Source organism: Heptranchias perlo, chromosome 4, assembly GCF_035084215.1.
Source record: "Heptranchias perlo isolate sHepPer1 chromosome 4, sHepPer1.hap1, whole genome shotgun sequence".
In the NCBI taxonomy this organism is placed as follows: domain Eukaryota; kingdom Metazoa; phylum Chordata; class Chondrichthyes; order Hexanchiformes; family Hexanchidae; genus Heptranchias; species Heptranchias perlo.
Genome location: NC_090328.1, coordinates 94,892,880 through 94,914,884, shown reverse-complemented (window position 1 = coordinate 94,914,884; position 22,005 = coordinate 94,892,880). Strand labels below are relative to the sequence as shown.

The following is a 22,005-nucleotide window of genomic DNA, read 5'->3' as shown; positions in this document are numbered from 1 at the left end:
TTACATTGGCAGTTTTCCAATCTGCCGGGACCTTTGCCGAGTCCAGAGAATTTTGGAAAATTATTACCAAAGCATCCACAATCCTCTGCAAACTTTGATATGTTACACTATGATATGTTCAGGTTATGGGTGAAGAATGATTTCTTCACCCATAACCTGAACATTTCTCAACTACAAATATCCGGTCAGGGGGGGCACCGACAGACAGGGTCAGGTAGCTGTGCATTTCTTCCAATCAACAGCAGGCTCCTCTTACACAGGATTCCTTTGGAACAGTGACAGAAATCATTACTGTATCTATCACTCAATTAAACTAGAGGTTGGTGGGACAGTCAGAGATGTACTAAAGCAGCTTGTACCATTTTTGAAATGTAATGTCATCTAAAAAAAACTCCCTCCCACAGAATCCAGTGTCCTGGTTGTACTGCACGAGTGCACTAAGTAGACATCAGTTTTAGCACCTGGCAAGCTGCGAGCCTCTTTTATATTGTCCAGGAGCACCACCATTAAACAATGGAAATGGAGGCAAAAGAGGTGAAGCTCATGTTTACTGAATTGTAGCGCGGGGTCCACCGATTACGATCAATAGAAGTATTACTAGTGAAGAACAGACTAGTTTGTCAGCCGTTCTCAATCATTAAATAGCAAAGTGTCAGCTGGAGTATTTATTTAAACTGAATAAACTTATTAAACACTACCAGCTGCAGTTACTGTACAGTCAATTCACAGTTCTAGGTATAGATCAGCCATGACCTAGTTGAATGGCGGTACCGGCTCGAGGGGCTGAATGGCCTGCTCCTGTTCCTATGTTCCAAGCTGCACAAGATCACCATTACAGCCAAACATACTGGGCCGGAAATTGCTCATAAAATAATGGTGAGCCCAACAGCGCTCACTGTTATTAATGGGCAAATCAAAGAGCAAGTTCCGGCGACCGCACATGCGCAATCAAACGTGGAGATCCGAAACTTGCTCTTCCTGATTCATCGGTGATGTGAAAGCTTCGCATTAAAGGGACCTCGCCTGCTGCAATCAATGCACCAGCAGGAACTTGCTCTCCAGCCCAGCTGGAAACCAACTAATCTCATCAGAAAAAAGGTACACTGAGTTTTTTTTATGTCTGAACTAACTTTTAAAGGTGTGTTAAGTATTAATGGCTGCCAAATAACCTCCCTGGCACTGAAAATTAACTTTTAAAAATGTGGAGTCTCATTACTCCTAATTTTAATAGTTTTTGGACATTAAATTTTTTTAAAAAAACTTTTTCTTCCATTTATCACTTTTATCTTAGTCTTTAAATGTTACCCTCTCATTATTTCACCTTCTCTACCTCATTTTATTGTACATTTACTAACCTTATTTGGCACGTCCTGGTTTTTAGTCTGCAGTTTGCCAATTGAGTTTCACTTCCTGGTTCTTGCAGTGTGGCTTGCTTCAAGCTGATTAGTTGAGGGGACACAGAGATCCTTTCCCCACACACAAAGCCGGGAAAGAACGCTGCTGTTTTTTGAACTCGGATTTCAAGTAAGTTGCCACCAAAAAGAACGCGGTAACTTAGTGGGTGAACGTAAATCTCATGAACAGCGAGCACTAATGGTTCGGCATTCAGAGCCATTTGCAGGCCATTATTTCCTTAAAATAGGCAGAATTAGACTGTACTTTTAGCATCAGTGCAGCACTAGAGATCCTGCTGCACCAACCCCAACATAGCCAAGCATAACCGTAATACCACTTCTCATTGCAAATGTTAATACTCCATTTTTGATCAGGCCTTCAGTGTCTCCACTGTGGCCCAGCAGTGATTGTAGTTCCACTTCAAAGAAACTACCACTATGCCTCACAAAACTAGCTACCTTTGAAACATTCGCCTCAGATGAAATTTCAGTCTCTTCTATCCAGCTGATGCACATCGCGCGAAGCCTGCGTAAGTCTCACTTCATAAATTATGTTCTCTGATCACAGTTTCATTACTGTTGCCAGATCCATCACCTTCTCACTAACATTATGGCTGGTTCTTCGCCCAGTGAGTTTGTGCTAGACATTACTTTAGCTGTTTATATTTTCTTTGCTTATTTAAATAATTCAAATCCAAAATTATCAACCTCTCACCACAAAGAATGGGGAACAAGCACATTTAAGCTTTAATTTTGGATATTTTCCAGCCTAGTAGATTTTACATTTGCCAAATTCTACACGACCTTACGTAGTAATAAAAGCATGAATCCAGGTAATACACATTTGCAGTCCACATTCTTCAACCAAGCGTTCACACTCCACTGCTTCGCGTCAATGCCGAATTTAGAATGTGAATCAGGTGTGAAGGTCTGAAGTGACTCGGAAAGGAAATGGAGATAGGACTCCTCCAGGTAGTCTCGCCCTGCTTCATTCCGGTGTCCAATTGGGCACCGACACCAGATTTAGGTTGCATTTAGACCATAACTTCTTTGCACTACAGTGATAGTATGAATACACCCCCAAACTGAAAAGTCTCTTTCTACATAGGGATTGCTAGATTTAAAAAGACCAGGGTCCATCTTGTACCATCCTGACAGTCACATGCTACAACGACAACGGAACTGTGGACTAATAACGGCAATCAATTTCTATCAATTAGTCTACAACAGACCACCCAGGCAACAGACCCAGAACAGAAAAACCACAGAGTGTACACAGTGTAGATTCGCCAGGGATAGGAAACTATGGTTGGGAGGAGAGACTTAAGATAGGGACTTTTACCAATGAAGCAGAGAAGGCTAAGAGAAGAATTAATGGAGGGTTTTAAAATTATAAAGCATTTTAATAGGGCACATAGGGAAAAACGTTTTCCACTGTTTGGGGAGTCGGCAACGAGTGGCCATTAATATAAAATTGTCACTGTGCGAGGAGAGATGTTTGGGATTGATACAGTGCTACCGGGCTAAGGAGAGAGCACGGGGCAGTGGGATAAATTTGCGATTGATGCTGGGCTATGGGGAGAGCGCGGGGAAGTGGGATTAGTTCTGAATTAATACAAGGCGATAAGGAGAGAGCAGGGCAGTGGGATTAGTTTGTGATTGATACAGGGCTATGGGGCGAGATCAGGGCAGTGGGGTAAGTTTTGGATTGATAAATGACAATGGGGAAATAGTGGGGCCATGGGATTAGTTTGGAATTGATACAGCGCTATGGGGAGAGTGGGGCAGAAGGATTAATTTGGGACATACACAGGGCTACAGGGAGTGTGTGGAAGTGAGGTTAGTTTTGGATTGATACAGAGCTAGGGTGGGGGGGGGAAGAGAGTGGGGCAGTGGGATTAGTTTTGAAATGATACAAGTCTATGGGGAGACAGTAGGACAGTGGGATTAGTTTGTGATTGATACAGGCCTATGAGGAGATAGCAGGGCAGTAGCATTAGTTTTGGATTGCTAGAGGGCAATGGAGAGAGAATGGGCAATGGAATTAGTTAGGGATTGGGGATTGATACAGGTCTATGGGGAGAGTAGGGCAGTGGGATTAGTTTGGGATTGATACAGGGCTGTGGGAAGAGTGGGGCAATGGGTTTAGTTTTGGACTGATACTACAGGGCTATGGTTCAGGGCAGTGGGGTTAGTTTGGGCTTGATTGAGCTTTGGGTAGAAAGCGGGGCAATGGGATTAGTTTGGGAATTAGACAGGGAGATGTAGAGGCAGTGGGGCAATGGGATTAGTTTTTGATTGATACACGTCTGTGAAGAGAGCGGGGCAGAGAGATTCATTTTGGATTGATACAGATCTGTGGGGAGAGTAGGGCAGCGGGATTAGTTCAGGATTAATACAGGGCAAAGGGGAGAGAGCAGGGCAGTGGGATTAATCTGCGAATGGTACAGGGCTATGGGGAGAGAGTGGGCATTGGAATTGGTTTGGGATTGATACAGGTCTATGGGGGACAGCAGGGCAGTGGGATTAGTTTGGGATTGATACAGGACTATGGTGCAAGGCAGTGGGATTAGTTTTGGATTGATACAGGTCTGTCAGGAAAGAGCAGGACAGTGGGATTAGTTTGGGGTTGATACAGGAATCTGGGACGAGAGCGGGCAGTGGAATTAGTATGGAATTGATATAGGTATGTGGGGAGAAAATGGGGCAGTAGGATTAGTTGGGTATTGATACAGGTCTATGCAGAGAGCATGGTGCAGTGGGATCAGTTTGAGATTGATACAGGGCTATGGTGCAGTGCAGTGGGATTAGTTTGGCAATGATACAGGGCGATGGGGAGAGAGCAGGGCAGTAGGATTAGTTTGTGATGATACAGGGCTATGGGGAGATTAGGGCAGTGAGATTAGTTTTGGACTGATACTACAGGGCTATGGTGCTGAGCAGTGGGATTAATAGAGCTATGGGTAGAGGGTGGAGCAATGGGATTAGTTTGGGAATTAGCCAGAAATGTAGAGAGAGTAGGGCAATGGGATTAGTTTTTGATTGATAAACGGCTGTGGGGAGAGACTGGGGCAGTGAGATTCGTTTTGGATTGATACAGATCTGTCGGGGGAGAGCAGGGCAGTGGGATTAGTTTGGGGTTGACACAGGTCTATGGTGACAGTAAGGCAATGGGATTAGTTTGGGATTGATTCAGGGCTATGGGGAGAGTGGGCAGTGAAATTAGTTGGGGGTTAATACAGTCTATGGGGACAGAGAGTAAGGCAGTGGGATTAGTTTTGGATTGATACAGGTCTGTCAGAAGAGAGTGAGGCAGTAGGATTAGCTTGGGGTTGATACAGGTCTAGGGTGAGAGAGTAAGGCAATGGGATTAATTTGGGATTGTTACAGGCCTATGGGGTGAGAAAGGGCAGTGGAATTAGTTGGGGGTTGATACAGGGCTATGGGGAGAGAGCACAGCAGTGGGATTAGTTTTGGATTGATATGGGGCTACAAGGAGAGTGGGCAATAGAATTAGTTGGGGATTGATACAGGTCTATGGGGAGAGTAGGGGCAGTGGGATCAGTTTGAGATTGATACAGGGTTATAGTGCAGTGCAGTGGAATTAGTTTGGCATTTATACAGGGCTATATTGCGAGGGGCAACGAGATTGGTTTGGGATTGATACAGAGGTATGGGGCAATAGTAGGGCAGCGGTCTTAGTTTTGGACTGATACTGCAGGGCAGTGGGATTAGTTTGGGATTGTTACAAGGCTATGGAGAGCGAGTGGGGCAGTGTAATTAGTTCTGGATTAATACAGGGCGATGGGATTAGTTTGCGATTGATACAGGGCTATGGGGAAAGGCAGGACTATGGGGAGAGAGTGGGCAATAGAATTAGTTGAGGATTGATAGAGGGCTATGGAGAGAGTGGGGTAGTGGACACGTTTAGGACTGATACTACAGAGCTCTGGGGCAGGGCAGTGGGATTAGTTTGGAATTGATAAGAGCCACAGGTTGAGTGGGATGAATGTGGGATTGATATAGGTCTGTGGGGAGAGTAGGGCGGTGGAATTAGTTTGGGATTGAAAAAGGCCATAAGGAGTAGTGGGATTAGTTTTGGACATACATAGGGCTATGTGGGATTATTCCAAAAAAGCCGCCACAGCTACCTTCATTGCTCCAAACATCTTTGGTTTAAGATATTAAAAAAGATTAGAATTGATTATTGAAGTTAAGAGAGGGTATATGTGTGGGAGTGGGCTGAACCCGCCCAATGAAGTCTTCAGTGCCCTCGGTGGATAATGTCGCAGAGCGGGAGCCGGACACTTGCACCGGCGGCTGTCCTGGGAAACGGCCCGTGCCCGGGACCCCCCCAACCGGGAGGGGGAGGGGGGTGTTAATGAATGAAGCGACCACCGCCGCTCCGCGATAACGGCGGCTATTTCACAGAATCCCCTATCACTTAAAGAGAATAAGAGGCCATCGGATCGGCGCCCTCGCAACCGGCCCCGAGCGGTGTGGGTCGGGGGGAGGGGGGGCTGCTGGGGGGGGAGGGGGGGCTGCTGGGGGGGGGGGGGGCTGCTGGGGGGGGGGGGGGCTGCTGGGGGGGGGGGGGGGGCTGCTGGGGGGGGGGGGGCTGCTGGGGGGGGGGGGGCTGCTGGGGGGGGGGGGCTGCTGGGGGGGGGGGGGGCTGCTGGGGGGGGGGGCTGCTGGGGGGGGGGGAGGGGGGGCTGCTGGGGGGGGGGGAGGGGGGGGAGGGGGGCTGCTGGGGGGGGGGGAGGGGGGGCTGCTGGGGGGGGGGAGGGGGGGCTGCTGGGGGGGGGGAGGGGGGGGCTGCTGGGGGGGGGGAGGGGGGGGCTGCTGGGGGGGGGGAGGGGGGGCTGCTGGGGGGGGGGGGGAGGGGGGGCTGCTGGGGGAGGGGGGGCTGCTGGGGGAGGGGGGGCTGCTGGGGGGGGGAGGGGGGGCTGCTGCTGGGGGAGGGGGGGCTGCTGCTGGGGGAGGGGGGGCTGCTGCTGGGGGAGGGGGGGAGGGGGGGCTGCTGGGGGAGGGGGGGAGGGGGGGCTGCTGGGGGGGGGGAGGGGGGGCTGCTGGGGGGGGGGGGAGGGAGGGGGGAGGGGGGGCTGCTGGGGGGGAGGGAGCGATCCCATCCCATCCCATCCCATCGTGCGTCGTCGCTGCCGCCCCGCCTACCGTCATTATCGTCGCTGTGTCGTCTCCTCGACATATCTGGCCGGTCACCGGGTGAGTAGCGAAGAAGAAGCGAAGCGCTGGCCGGTTTATGTCGCACGGTTGACCGTCTGCTCGCCGCTGCCTCCCCTTCTCGGGCCGCTCACAGCACCCGAACTAATGGCGGCTTCTCCGCACAAGCGCTTCCGGTGTAATACTGGCGTGTTCGAGAACTGCTTCCGGCGGCGCGGAGAAGCGGGGCCGTTTTCCTCTGGCTCCGGGGGGTGGGTGGGGGTTTGTTTGCGGGATTCTGGATCCCGGATCCCGCCGTGCCCCCTGCGTCTGTTTGTGCCGCACTCGTACCTCCTTCTACTGGCTCTCGGCCCTCTGGCCTCGCGCCCTCGCTGTCATGGAGACGCCGTTCTATCCCGGCGTGCCTGAGCCCGACGCTGAGCACTGTGAGAAATGGCGCGAGACCAACGGTCAGCAGGCAGCGCCGGCGCGCGCCAGCCCGAGCCCGAGCCCGGCCCCGGCCCGCAAGCAGAGAGGGGCGGCGAGGAAAAGGGTGAGAGGCTGACTCCGTAACACCTAATCCCGGGGCCGCTATCTCTGGTGTTCAGGGGTTGGTGCGGAGTGGGGTAAGGGGACGGGGTTGGTGCGGAGTGGGGTAAGGGGACGGGGTTGGTGCGGAGTGGGGTAAGGGGACGGGGTTGGTGCGGAGTGGGGTAAGGGGACGGGGTTGGTGCGGAGTGGGGTAAGGGGACGGGGTTGGTGCGGAGTGGGGTAAGGGGACGGCGTTGGTGCGGAGTGGGGTAAGGGGACGGGGTTGGTACGGAGTGGGGTAAGGGGACGGGGTTGGTGCGGAGTGGGGTAAGGGGACGGCGTTGGTGCGGAGTGGGGTACGGGGACGGCGTTGGTGCGGAGTGGGGTAAGGGGACGGGGTTGGTGCGGAGTGGGGTAAGGGGACGGCGTTGGTGCGGAGTGGGGTACGGGGATGGCGTTGGTGCGGAGTGGGGTACGGGGATGGCGTTGGTGCGGAATGGGGTACGGGGATGGGGTTGGTGCGGTGTGGGGTAAGGGGACGGCGTTGGTGCGGAGTGGGGTAAGGGGACGGGGTTGGTGCGGAGTGGGGTAAGGGGACGGCGTTGGTGCGGAGTGGGGTACGGGGATGGCGTTGGTGCGGAGTGGGGTAAGGGGACGGCGTTGGTGCGGAGTGGGGTAAGGGGACGGGGTTGGTGCGGAGTGGGGTAAGGGGACGGGGTTGGTGCGGAGTGGGGTAAGGGGACGGGGTTGGTGCGGAGTGGGGTAAGGGGACGGGGTTGGTGCGGAGTGGGGTAAGGGGACGGCGTTGGTGCGGAGTGGGGTAAGGGGACGGCGTTGGTGCGGAGTGGGGTACGGGGACGGCGTTGGTGCGGAGTGGGGTAAGGGGACGGCGTTGGTGCGGAATGGGGTACGGGGACGGGGTTGGTGCGGAGTGGGGTAAGGGGACGGGGTTGGTGCGGAGTGGGGTAAGGGGACGGGGTTGGTGCGGAGTGGGGTAAGGGGATGGCGTTGGTGCGGAGTGGGGTACGGGGATGGGGTTGGTGCGGAGTGGGGTAAGGGGACGGCGTTGGTGCGGAGTGGGGTAAGGGGACGGGGTTGGTGCGCAGTGGGGTAAGGGGACGGGGTTGGTGCGGAGTGGGGTAAGGGGACGGGGTTGGTGCGGAGTGGGGTAAGGGGACGGGGTTGGTGCGGAGTGGGGTAAGGGGACGGGGTTGGTGCGGAGTGGGGTAAGGGGACGGGGTTGGTGCGGAGTGGGGTAAGGGGACGGGGTTGGTGCGGAGTGGGGTAAGGGGACGGGGTTGGTGCGGAGTGGGGTAAGGGGACGGGGTTGGTGCGGAGTGGGGTAAGGGGACGGGGTTGGTGCGGAGTGGGGTAAGGGGACGGCTTTGGTGCGGAGTGGGGTACGGGGACGGGGTTGGTGCGGAGTGGGGTAAGGGGACGGCGTTGGTTCGGAGTGGGGTAAGGGGACGGCGTTGGTTCGGAGTGGGGTAAGGGGACGGGGTTGGTGCGGAGTGGGGTAAGGGGACGGGGTTGGTGCGGAGTGGGGTAAGGGGACGGGGTTGGTGCGGAGTGGGGTAAGGGGACGGGGTTGGTGCGGAGTGGGGTAAGGGGACGGGGTTGGTGCGGAGTGGGGTAAGGGGACGGGGTTGGTGCGGAGTGGGGTAAGGGGACGGCGTTGGTGCGGAGTGGGGTAAGGGGACGGGGTTGGTGCGGAGTGAAGTGGGATGGGGAAGTGGGATTTAATTATCTCCTGTTTTCCATTTAAGAGCTTTACAGGTCATTTTTCTTCCTCTCTCGGTGTGTGTTCAACCTCTTCCATTTGTTCTGTTCCTTTTTATCTGTTCATCTGTAATTTCTTCCAGTTCTGATGATGAGTCTACTGAAACGGTTGCTGGCTGACTTGCTGAGTGTTCCCAACATTTTCTGCTTTTGTTTGTTTTAGATTTCCAGCGTCTGCAGTTGTTAATTCTGGTGCTGGGGTTCTTTGCTGCACATTGCACAGGGTGTAGTAAATATCGTGATTATGGGTCTAAACGGTGTGACTTCAAATCACACAACGTGGATTGCTTCACTAATGCCCGTCCTCGAGGGAAGTGAACCCGCCACTCCTGCCCAGTCTGCCATACTCAAGTAATGCCCTCTGAGTTGCTGAATGCAATTGCCAACCTTCTCAGGGCAACTAGAGATGGGTAATAAATGTGACCCACATCGTGCAAACAAAAAAAACTAAGTGTGATGGCTGAGTCATATGGGGTGAGATGTGGAGATGAGATTGTATAATGGGGGAATTAGAGGGGTTTGGCGAAGGAAGCTAGAGTTGAATAGGTGTCGAATCTTATGTATTTTCACTGTAAATACGGAATCAGTAAATATTTGGCCCGTGCAGCTTGCTCTGTCTGGGCTGATGTCTTCCACTAATTTTCTTTGTTCATGGCTCACACCATTTAATTCTGTACCATCCAAAATGCCTGCAACAAATGCCAGTAGCAAAGGGTTGACACACTGCTTCTCCCTGGACAGTTACTGTCTGGAACAGTTGCATGCCTCTTGTAAACAAAGGTTACATGAGTAATTTGAGACATGATGTGGTAAGTGTAGCATGTTTGGGAGGAACAGGTGACTTTGGACTTATGGTTTCCAAAGCTGTCTCCCACTAAGGGTTTCCTCCCTTCATGTCTGGGTCTGTTGTAGACTAATTGATAGTGACTGATTACTGACTAGTCAACAACTCCATTATCGTTGTTCGCCTTCTACCATCCTGGTAGTTGCATGAAACTAGTTGGACCTTGGTCTTTTTTGGTCTAGCAATTCCTCTGTTCTTAACGCATAGTTAACCATAGATTAGGATTTTTGGTGTGTGCATTAGTCACATACCTGGTAGGTCTAGAACCCCATTATGATTTCTATGTCATAAAATGCCACTAGGAATTAAGTTCATGAGACATCTATCAATCCTTGGTGAAGTTGCCTGTGGCTGTAACTTGTAATACCACCTGATATTAAAAAAAGCCTTTTACTTTGCAATTTTCATACCTTTCATTCTTGTACATTAGCTAGTGGTGATAGATGTTACTTATGTTGTTTTGTGCTGGTGTTATATAGCCTATGGGGCACATAAAGCAATTTCACTTACACAAGCCAACATTTTGACTGCCATGTTGCATGTTCTTTAGCATTTCTGGAATGCTTCCTATGATGCAGAATACTGCTTGGAGCCTGATATTTGTGATACTGCACAAAAAATAAATTTCACTGATCTAGGAATGTTCCAATCTTCATGCTTGATCCTGAATTGTATCATTAAAAACAAGGAACTGGAAATAGATAATTTCAAAAACCCTGTTTAGAATTTTATTAGCTGTTTTAAAAAAAAATTGCATAGATTCATTTACAATTGGAAAGGAATACTGAATTTACTGTGATGGGAATTATGAACTGAACAATCTACCATCTGTAGTGATCCATGAAGAATTGCTTGTCTGCTTTCTAGTATGTTAGATACGGTAATCCATTAAATGTAATCTGTAACACACTTTCATTTACATGTATCCTTATTTTCTAGGCATTTGCCCTTTTTATCAAATCAAGACAAATATCTAAAATCGGCAATACATCACCACAAGAATTGGGTGGGCAGAATGTACACTGGGAATGCTGTGGACAGAAGTTTGAAGAAGAGGTGGGCATTCACAAGCATGTGGGAAATGAACATATGCCTGAGGTTCTACAACAAAGTGAAGCTATTTTCAAGGTGGTGGCACAAACTAACACTAAGTTGACAAGAAAGCATGATTTGGCAGATAATAAAGTGACATTATCACAACGCAATGGAACTAAGGAAGAGTTTGACATATCCACATGGTTACCTGATACAAGTCACATTAACTTTGATGAACTCGCATGGTAAGAACTTTAAAAATGTATATTTTTTTGTAATTTGCACTTTGGTTGAAATGAAATAATTATGGAAACACTTTACTTGGTTTTTCTTACACCGCTGCATTTTTAGACCTTGCTGTTTGGAAAAGCCTGTGTCTTTAAATTTGGAACTGCTGTGCTGTTAGAAAGTTGACAGGTTTATTTTACAATACTGTTGTATCACGGAATAAAATTATCCTAACAATTTAAAAAGACTTGATCAGACTTCCATAAAATTTCAAAATGATTTTCCGAATTGAGTTGGAAATTGACTTTGCAACTCCCTGTTCTCGATGTCCATAACCTGGGACAGCTTAATGTTGACATTGAGACTTAAGGGGGCGAAGATCTGTGTGTCTCATTTGTGGGCCTCGCAACAATGAAACTTTTGTTTTTCAGTGTTGCCAATTGACAGTAGTGCCTCTCAGGGCTGTCCCCGGGTTCCTTTAAAATGAGCATTAAAAATACCCAAACTTCTAGTGTCATTGACTAGGATGGGAATATGGCACGAGCTCCCTCTGTCTAACTCTGGCCCTCAACATTTTAAGTGGAGCAAAATGAGCAAAAGCATAAATAAACTGGAAGTGATACATCAGTAAATAAGTTCGTAACTGAACCAAAACTGGTGGGAACAAGAGCTACCTATCTCCTGATTTCCTCATCTGTCCTTATATGCATGGCATCTGCAATGGCCGTACTGATGAAAAATGCAGCAATGGAGGATGGAGCCTTACATTCAATTGATGTAGCAACCATTTTAATGAAGATTTGGCAGTGTAGGATAGAAATATCCACCTCCCTCTTAATGAAATAAGTATAAAACTTTGTGGGACTGGTTGGCAGTTTTTAAACATATTGGCAGTGCCATTTCGCGTCTGGGTCACATTCATTCCTTACTGATGGGATGAATATCTGTTGCCTCTGTTTGCTTTAAAGGTCCTATGTGAAGTAAGTTTGGGCATTCTGAGCCCAGTTCCCAATCACTTAGATTCCATGGCACAAAACTGACCATAATTTGGTACCGCGTGGCAGTCTCACTCGGTTTAAAAGGACTTCTAATGTGAAAATGCTTTTTAAAAACTGCAGTTTAAACCCCTCTGCAGTTGCAGATAAGAAAAGCTGAGTTGAGGAAGCTTTGCTATCGATGTCGTTCTTGGTGTCCATAACCTGGGACTGCTTGATGTTGACAATGAGACTTAAGGGGGCAAGATTGGGGCCGTACCAGGGTGAACAGCCAGGTGGGAGAGTGAAAGTTTTACTGGCAGAGATGAGGGTGTGATTGAACGGATCAATAGCTGCAGAAGTATCGTGGCGAATGGGGAGTCAAAGACTAGACAGTTGGGAGTTTGAAAATGCCATCCGTTGTAAGTGACTTGAGGCAGAGTTTTTCCCAAGGGCAAACATAGAAAGAAGTGTGGTTTGAAGGAGGATGTGAGTGGTGAGGAATCCGAGGGAGTTATCAGAGGTGGCCTTGTCTGATTGACACAGTGGGAATAGGTCACAGGAGATGGCAAGGTTGAGGGGGTGGCCGTGAATATGGATAGGAGAGTTAATATGGAGGGAGGTTAAGGGAAGACAGGAGGGCATTGAATTCAGGAGAGAGAACAAGGGGAGTTAAGATGAAGGTTGAGAAGTCGCTTGGTGCAGAGGCTGAGGAAGGAAAGCAGTGAGGATATCTCAGTGAGAAACTTGGTGTGGGGCTTAGGTAGATGGTAGGGAATGAGGATTTTAAAGCAGTGGTGAGAGGGGTGGAACAAGGTGAGATAGGTGCTCACAGGAGTAGAGAGACCGGCCATGGTGAGATTTGATGAACACACCGCCACCACAGCAGTTTGGGTGGGGCAGCTGGTGGAAGATATAGCCAGGTGAGGAGGCTACAGTAAGGGGCAAAGTGGCAGCACCCGTGAGCCAAGTTTCCATCAAGGCCATGCTGTCAATGCAATCATCCACAACAAGGTCCTGGATGGCAAGGGCCTAGTTCGCAAGACATTCTGGAGGGAGATGCGGAGAGAGGCTGTGATTGTTGATCAGCTGACAGAAGCCACGTGGTCAGCAGTGGGATGGGTGAGTGGGTTGGGAAGGAGGTTGGCAAGATTAGCCCCCAGCTTGCTTTCTGGAAGGGACGGTTGATGAGAGGAGGATGGGGAGAGTAGGTGTTGCAGCGCCTCAGGAGTCAGCAACGAGTGCCTCGATGGACCTTGTGGAGAATGTGGAGAGAGGCACAAAGGGAAGGTGTGGGCTTATCCAAGAGTGAGTCAAGCTTGGTACAGTGGCAGGGGAGTAAGAAGGTAGAGGAATAGTGATGGGTTGGGGGTAAGGATTTTAGGGGGGAAAGTACCAAGAGGGGAGAAATGAAAGGAGGCATGACTGGATAACAGGAAGGGGAGGAGACAGGACAGAAAGACTCGTAGAGTAGAGAAGAGATAGAAAAGGGGAGATAGAAGTAATGGGATCGGGTCCAGAGTGCCAGCCAAAATGTACACGCGAAGGGACACAGGAAATTCAGGTTACATAGGCATGGCAAAGACTGGGATAGGTATGACCTTGTAAATAGAGACTAGGGAGGAGACAATCCAAAGTTAGTCAGAGGCTTTGGCAGAGGAGAGATGGGCCCGATAGTGCTTGAGCACACCAACAGATCCAATATACCAGCAGAGGGATGAATGGAATCGGCGACAATGGGAAGAAGGCAGAAACTGGCAGAGCAAAGGTGATATGGCAGCAGTTTAGTAGAATCCAGAGTTAGTGCAGAAAAATACAATATTTTGTGTCTGCTATCTTAAGGAGCTAAGAAGGTCTTTTTAAAAAAAAAAATTTGTTCTAACTCAGCCGATTCCACCTCTGATTTGCGGGTACAATGGACTGTTGCTTATCAAGCTGTAACATCTTCCATCAAAGCACCATGTAACTTGACTGTGAGCTCATCAAAGGGAGCAGAAATGAGATAAGTCCGCATGATTTTCCCTGCAACTACCTAGTGATTTTCCACTATTTTGGAGTGATAAATTGCTGATTCTGATCTTCAAGCTACTGAGTTGCCTTCCATTACCCATTTGTTATTTTCTGAGGAGTTTGACTGAGTGGGAGCAGCTGTGCCAAACAAAGCTTTGAATGGAATTTGAGATATTTACCTGGTTCTCATGAACTGTACTGCTACATTAGAACAATAAATGCTATTATAACATATCATCAGGACAGTTCATGTGAGACCAAGTTTACATCTAGTGCAAAGGCATTGACTTGCTCCCTTTCATTTATGTCACCAGTTCTGAGCTACCTCATCCTTTCACAGTTCAATCTCATTATGATACTATTGGCCAGATTCAACTCTGTGTAATTACAGCAGAGAGACATGCTCCTTTTTAGGGGTGGTATGTTGTTTAAATTCACATTGACTTGATATTTTCACCATGTGCTGAGTTGTGGCTTTATGTCTCAAAAGGCTGTAGCATGCCAACATATTAAGTGCACATTATTACTGTATTGCACAGGAGGTAAGACAAGTTTTAGTTCTAGACAAGAAAAATTCTGTGAAGCATTACAGGAATTAATTTCACAGTAAGTCACAGTAAATACTCTATATACATCGTACCACCCTTGGAGCAAGCAAACTAATCCAGATGGTGGTAAATGGTATCTTTAGCTGTAAATGGTTAAGTTCTCAGTTGCGTTTAGCCTTAATCCTGCTTAGTCAACTTTCCTAATATAGAAGGCTCACTGCTCCCTGGTAGCCCAGTTAGTGAAAGATGTCAGGCTTGTCGAAGCTGCTCTGATCCTTTGGTGGGAGTAGTTTTGCATGAACTCATGTACCTACCCTTTGAAGTCATGGCTACATGCTATTTGAAGTTCCTTACTCGCAAAACAGACATTGTGCTTGTTCTTTGTACTCATTGGGTAACTAACCCGCAAGCTCTGGCCATGGTTAAGCCTTCCACCCAAACCTTTAACCCTAACATTTGGCATGTGGAAGAACTTACTGATATTACAATGTACTGTGCTATAAGACTGGTAATGTACAGGTTATTCATGATTCCTCATAAGGCAAGATGTCAAGTCTTACCTGCTCCATTAGAATGAGACACAAAACCATCCCCCAAATGCCTCCTACATTGGGAGAGAAGGGAAATCTGAGAATAAGTCACTTCAGTCCACTCTCACACACCTGCAAGCGGCTGGATCAACAGCATCATTGACAGAGACCTGGAGGTGATTTTGCTTCCAATAGTGTAGCGGGGTGAGATTTCCACCTGGCGTTCCAATGCCACAGCTATCCTGTCCCATTTCCTGGGTTGGGTCATAAAGAATTCATGACAGATTCCCAGCGCTCTTCACTGGAAGTGTGCCTGTGTGATGAGGGAAATCACATGGTGGGGCAGCGAACCCCAAAATGTGCCAAGTACAAATTTGAAATTGATTCTGCATGAGCCCAGCTGCACAACATGGGCAATCGGAGAGGTGGGAAAAGCAGGAATGGCCAAATCGCATATCAGTGTTCTATCTGCCTCCTGTCACCATAGTACACCTGGCCCCCTTCCTTGCTGTCCTCTGGGAGCAGAGGCGGGAACAGTGGGAAATCTGCCTGAGACCTATGCCCCATTTATACGTGATGTGGAGATGCCGGTGATGGACTGGGGTTGACAATTGTAAACAATTTTACAACACCAAGTTATAGTCCAGCAATTTTATTTTAAATTCACAAGCTTTCGGAGGCTTCCTCCTTCCTCAGGTAAATGTGAGGAAGGAGGAAGGTCCATTTATACGTGGCAGCTTGGGTGGCTGCAATCAACAGAGGAGTGGAGAACAATACCGTTTTTAGGGGCAAGGATCCGGTGAAAGGCTTCCCTGCCCCATTTTCCTTGATTCCCCACCAAGAACCACCAGCTTTCACACAATAACATGGAGGAACTAGTGGGCAGGACAACCCGAAGTTCAAAGGAGTAGGATGAGATGTTTCTCCATTATTACCGTGTATAGAAAGCAATATTACTAAATCAGTCAGCCCAAGGAATGTTACCACTGACTCATCCAATTTTGTACTGATACATATTTACTTTAGGTGGCTGGCAGAATAATAGCTCTCTATAGTTCTTTGCAAGATATGTTTGGAGCAGATAAAACATATTTCACTTATTCAGTAGCGTGCTTAAGGATGGCATTTGTTCTGCTCCCTTGCAGGCAGTGTGAAATATTGCTGCTTCAATCAGTGTTCACACACACAATGGGGGGAAAAGTTGGATAGGGCCTGTTTTTGGGCGGGAGTAGCACGATCCGCTATTACCCGCACCCAATGGTCCATGCACAGGCAGGACGAGATTTTAGTCAGGCCTAAGAACTCACCTACAATCTGCTTGGAAATCAGCGATGAACGAGGATTCCATGCAATTTTCACTTTCCACCAGCAGGTGGAGCTCCAATCTCTTAAAGGCAGGCTGTCTGCTAGAAATCTCTTAAAGATAGCTGGTACCTGTTATTTGCTGAGTATAACAGCCTGCTGTCTGAACGGAGATCAGACATCACATACATAAAGCACAGATGCAGGTCCCATCCCTATGTTTGCATACTGATGTTAAAACATCGAATAAAGGTTTGCGCTCCACTAAATCCCACATCCGCCAATCTGCATGTCATACCCCGCCAATCTGCATGCCAGACCTCACCAATCTGCTGATCTGAGAGTCCGTGCATCAAGGTTCTTTGCTGATGCACCAGAGGCCTTGGTGCAAGAGGTGGACAGGAGGAGGGATATCCTATATCCGCGGGGGGTGGGGAGAGAGCAGGAGGCCCTCCAGACATACACCCAAAAGGCAGTGGGAGGCATTAGGGGATGAAGTCAATGCCAGGCGCACAGCATCATGAACATGGATGCAGTACAGGAAGAAGTTTAATGCTTTGACATGAGTGGTCAAGGTGAGTGAGGTCAACTGTCAAGTGGCATCTCCTACCAACTGCACCACCAGCCGCATCCACTCCTCCACTCACTAAACCCCCCAATACCCACCCAGCAACAAACTCTTTCCATCAGTGCTCAACTCTTCCAATCAGATGCTTCCTCTCACCCTCACACATTATCACTGTTGCAAGCCGCCAATCCACAACTCACAGGCCACACACACTGGCAGTTATTCATATCAGTAGGCAGCAAGTGGCAGTGGCATTCAGCCCCTCGAGCTGGGAAACGTGAGTGCGCATCCAAGACGCCATCTTGGATGTCGGAGAGGCCATGTAGCACAGAAACAACGGGCGCTACACGGCCCAATTTAGCGCCTCAACTCTTCTGTCGTTGTGCCTTCCCCAAATGGACTTACTTAACATTGAAGCATTTGTTCCAAAACAGATCTCTTGCACACACATAGTGTTAACCATTATCCAGTACTGCTTTTCTTCATTTTTCTATAGATTTGTTTTTGACTTTGGTAAAGTAAAATTGTTACCATTGGGTTAAAATGGGTTTAAAGCTGCTCAACAGATTCTGATAATTACTATTCATTTACAAAAGCTGTAGGGAGCTTCTTGCAGGTAAGAGAGTGAGCTCCTATGGCACAGTGGGTACATGTAAATCCTAGTGTGCAGGCAGGGGGAGAACTTCAGGTTTATCCCTGATCTGTGCTGGGTTAGCTGATGTCAGCTGAAGCGGGAAAAGAGAAGCACTAAAATTGGATTCAGGCCACAGAGGCCAAAAATCAGCCGGGGTGCTTGTTCCTGATCACTGTCCAGTGATGCCTGCTGAAAATGTGGGTGAGCACAGGATCGGGCTTAGACGTGATGGGCCCACATTTGAATAGTCCACTGAATTTCATTTTCCAGGCTCTCACTTTCAAAGTGGCTACTTGGGAGGTAGCAAAGTGCTGAAGAAATTCCAGGGTTAAAAACTGGGGAGGGTCAACATCATGGTGGAAGGGGATCATATGGGAGCATTTAAACTTTCTTATTGCAAGCCAACAAATTCCCATTGTGTGGTAGGTAGTCTAGCTGGCATAGGTTTATTAATGGACAGCTGCTTTGTGAATCTGTAAAGCTAGCTAGGCTGTTGTTCAAAAATTATCTCCTGCTAAATTAGTTTATCTTATATTGTGATATTTTTTCTTACTGATTGAAAGTCTTTTTGATACTGTCGTTTTGGCTACTGCATTTAGAAAGTGTTATTGTCCTTGTTCCTAGTGCAGCCGGTGAAGTGCTGTTGTATTACTGTTATTGTGATATAGAGGAGCCACAAGAGATCTGCGCATGGCAAAAAGCTTTGTGCCGTCAGCTGCACTTTACAGGCAAGGTAGGAGATGGATCTCTTTTGTGTCTAGTTTTTTTTTGTTTCCCCATTTTGTATCTGGTGTTCATCTCTGGGTATTTGGGTGACCACAATAATTATGCTCTTCTAGGGAACATCAGTAACGTTTTAGCAGTGTTGCCCACTACCTGGGCTGTTGTCATTGTCGCATTGTAGAAAAGACTCTGCTGGCTATAAGGAGAGCTGCATGAACTCCAGGACAAGGTAAATGGAGACTGAACTGCAAGTATCTCTACCAATGTAACGGTCTCTATACATCTTTAAACAGCAAATAGGTGGTCCTTAATGCTATTCCAGTCGTACAACTCAACGTTAAAAATGCCAAACTGTTCACATGTACAGTTTTCTGTCCTCTGAGTCCTGAAAAGTATTTTATCTTCTAAGATGTTTGTACTTTATATTACATATTCAAATTTTTATATTATTTTAATCTTTCATATTATAACAGCAGAAGTTTCTATAAATTTTTACTGCTGTATTTTAGAAAGTGAAATTGGAAAACATTTCTTAAATTGCTATACGCTAGTTATGGAAAAGAGTAATCTTATTTATTTTTAATTTTAAGGAAAAGCTACTGTAATCTTCAAAGGATAAAACTCAAAGCCATTTTAGATAATATGATTATAAACAAAATATTTTACTTAATATAAGTGTGTATTAGAAGTAACGTGAATTAATTAATTCAGTGATAATTGATGAAATTAGATAAAGATCTTAAATATGTTGGTGCTTTGGATCACAACCTGCTACTTGATCTATTTCAGTGCAGGACCATTAAATCAAATCCATGCTTCCTTGTATCCAGGCCAAACATGTTTCCAGGAGAAAATTTAAAAGAGCTGTATATGTTTAAATGTTTTTGAAATAAATTTAATGGACTGTCATTCTTGATGGAAAAAATAGGTTCTCTAATCCATCTTCTCCTGCCTCGCCACCTTTCTTTAGGGCAGCTGAAAAGACATGCAGTAGATGTGTCTAGTCCATCACTATGCTATGTGCTATCTGGGTCAGACGGTAGACTGTATGGGAGTGTGCAGTCACTGTGTGCTCAGCCAACCATTTGTAAGAGCGCAACTCAGAGGGGTTTTTATATATAGAAATGATATAGCAAGGAAGTGCAGATGCTGGAAATCTGGAACAAAAACAGAAAATGCTGCAATTGGTTAGGTCAGCATTTGTGGAAAGAACAGATGAATTAATGTTTCAGGTGTGGACCTTGCCTCTGAATGAAAGGAAGAACTTGCATTTATATAGCATCTTTCATGACCTCTGGATGTCCCAAAGCACTATACAGCCAATGAAGTACTTATGAAGTGTAGCCACTGTTGTAGGAAACGTGACAACCAATCTTTGCACAGCAAGGTCCCACGTACAGCAATGAGATGACTAGATAATCTGTTTTAGGGTTGAGGGATAAATATTGGACAGGACACCAGGGAGAACTCCCCTGCTCGTCTTCGAATAGTGCCATGGGATCTCTTATGTCCACTTGAGAGGGCAGATGGGGACTCTGTTTGTCTCATCCGAAAGGTGGCACCTCCAACAGTGCAGCACTTCCTCATTACTGTGCTAAAGTGTCAGCCTGGATTATGTGCTCAAGCCTCTGAGAGTGGGACTTGAACCCACAGCCTTCTGACTCAGAGGCGAGATTGCTACCACTGAGCCATGGTTGACACCTACACTTGAAACATTGACTCATCCCTTCTCTCCACGGATGCTGACTGACTTGCTAAGTGTTTGCAGCATTTTCTGTTCTTGTATTAAAATATATGTTTTTGTTTAGCAGATTGCTGGTGGTAGAAGCACATCACTAGTTCTATTACAAATTTGGCAATGTTAACATACAAAACTACTCCAAGGAAGTTGGGGCAGAATTTATACAAAGAGAAATGAGTTACTGCGATTATAGAAAGCTAACCAATAGTTTGCACTGAGTATGTATTGAGCTGTTTAACTTAATTGCAACATTTTTTTTAGGTGCGCATTTCTAAAGAAGGAATTAATGGAACAGTTGGTGGATGCAAAACAGCAACTGAGCTGTACATTCAAACCATGCTTTCCCATCCACTCTTTCAAACTATGTCCACGGAGGACTTTAAGGTAAAGGCGAAACTGTTTCTACGTCACATTCAAAACAATGCAGAGTAAAAGTTATCAAACAAATTGCATTAGCAGTAGTTAAAATGATTTTTGTTTAAAAGAGATACTCTCTTTGTCTTATGTAATCTCTGATCCAGCAGCTTTTGATCCTGCTGCCACAATGCTTTCAGAAGTACTTGATCATACTCTCATTCTAAGACCATCGAGACCCAAGTGGAAACAGTTCTGCAGTTTAAATAGGGTGTCAAGTTCAGCTTCATGCAACCTGCCAGCGGTATGCTAGAGCCCTTGTAACTACACGGTCAGTCATTGCATAAACAATAATGCCATCCACGCATACTAAGCCCTGTTTATGAAGGAAGATTTTTCAACACTTGGTCCACAAGGCACTCAAATATTTTCATGCTTTCGAGAGTCCGACTGGTGTAACTATGAAGTACTAAGGATGATTTCACCTGAGCTAAAGGCTTAACTCTATAAGACCAGTCAGAATCCTAACCCTGCGGCCAACTTCTCAATACTAATCCGGGAAGATTTTATGCTGGATGCAAATCTAAAAGAGGGCCCCACTAGCAGCAAAGCAAGGCAGCTGGTTCTATAGCAGCAAGACTTGGTACCAAGGTCAATGAGGGCAGCAACAAAGCTTGTGGAAGAAGCAAAAAGTTTGGACAGGAGAACAATGAGGCATACAGGTTTGGTGGCAACAAAACACCTCTCTGGCCTTTCCACAATTCTAACCATGCTTCTGCTGTATCCATGGGAAGCTGTAGAGTTCAAAGGGTGCTAGGGTTCAACAGCAAGAAGGCAGGAGAGTAAATCGGGGTTGAAAGAAACCTGATGTAGAAAATTAAAAAGTTAAACTTAGCAGGAACTCACTGGGTTTGGACTGTGTGCCAGTAATTCTGACCAATCTGGGTTGTATCAGACATGCAAAAGTCTTTCCTGATCTTGCAATATCCTAGCAACCAATGCAAAAAGGCAAAATTTGGGATTATTTTGAGAAGATCAAAAACTGATGTTATAGTTACCAGTGAGTCAAGACAGAAATGGTTTCCTAAACCATTTGAATTCCTGGTTTTGGTGACATTTGAACAAACTAAAGAAAAGGCTAGGATATCAGGAATTGTGTTTACATTAAAAAATATTTGGAAATAGGGTTGCACAGTGGGTCATCTTTGGGACTTGGGTTTTAATTTAGCCCTGGCTAATTGGATGAAAGCTTCCTCAGTGCTAACTATAAGGTCCTAACTGAAATTCCTGTGGGCGTTCTCAAACTAGTTCCCAGTAGGTACAGGCCCATAGAACAGAACTTCCCACAGTTTGGTACAAATTGGCCCTAGATTATCAATCTCACTCAGAAGGGCAATAAGAATTACAGGTGTGGGAAATGAAAATGGTGTTGAGGCATATGAGATTGGTGTTGAGGCATGTTGCAAGAGTGTAGAGGGAGCTTCGTGGTATTTTGATCCATGCTGTATCTGACATTGAAGTTGTTAATATCGTCACTGAGTGACAAAAATAAAATGTCCATTTCCCTGCATTTGCATCCCTCACAATTTCTGAGGAGCTTCATAGGAGCATGCAAGCCTTCCCACCATGTCAAGGTGCAATCCCTTGGGA

The 22,005-nt window shown here is 47.1% G+C and overlaps 2 protein-coding genes across 3 annotated transcripts in view; one reads left to right on the top strand and one right to left on the bottom strand.

The window, feature by feature from the left end:
* LOC137321111 (nuclear cap-binding protein subunit 1) overlaps positions 1–6,934 on the bottom strand; it is a 58,353-nt gene extending 51,419 nt beyond the window's left edge. Inside the window, exon 1 of one of the 2 annotated variants that reach the window (XM_067983325.1) lies at positions 6,567–6,934. In XM_067983325.1, coding sequence (XP_067839426.1) covers positions 6,567–6,600 — 34 coding nt within the window. In that variant the 5' untranslated portion in view covers positions 6,601–6,934. The remainder of the gene's footprint in view (positions 1–6,566) is intronic. The other variant, XM_067983324.1, reaches the window with a different exon arrangement.
* Positions 6,802–22,005, top strand: part of LOC137321112 (thiosulfate sulfurtransferase/rhodanese-like domain-containing protein 2) — a 28,581-nt gene continuing 13,377 nt past the window's right edge. Inside the window, exons 1-4 of the mRNA XM_067983326.1 lie at positions 6,802–7,107; positions 10,648–10,988; positions 18,162–18,270; positions 20,263–20,385. Of these exons, the coding sequence (XP_067839427.1) occupies positions 6,952–7,107; positions 10,648–10,988; positions 18,162–18,270; positions 20,263–20,385 (729 nt within the window). The 5' untranslated portion in view covers positions 6,802–6,951. The remainder of the gene's footprint in view (positions 7,108–10,647; positions 10,989–18,161; positions 18,271–20,262; positions 20,386–22,005) is intronic.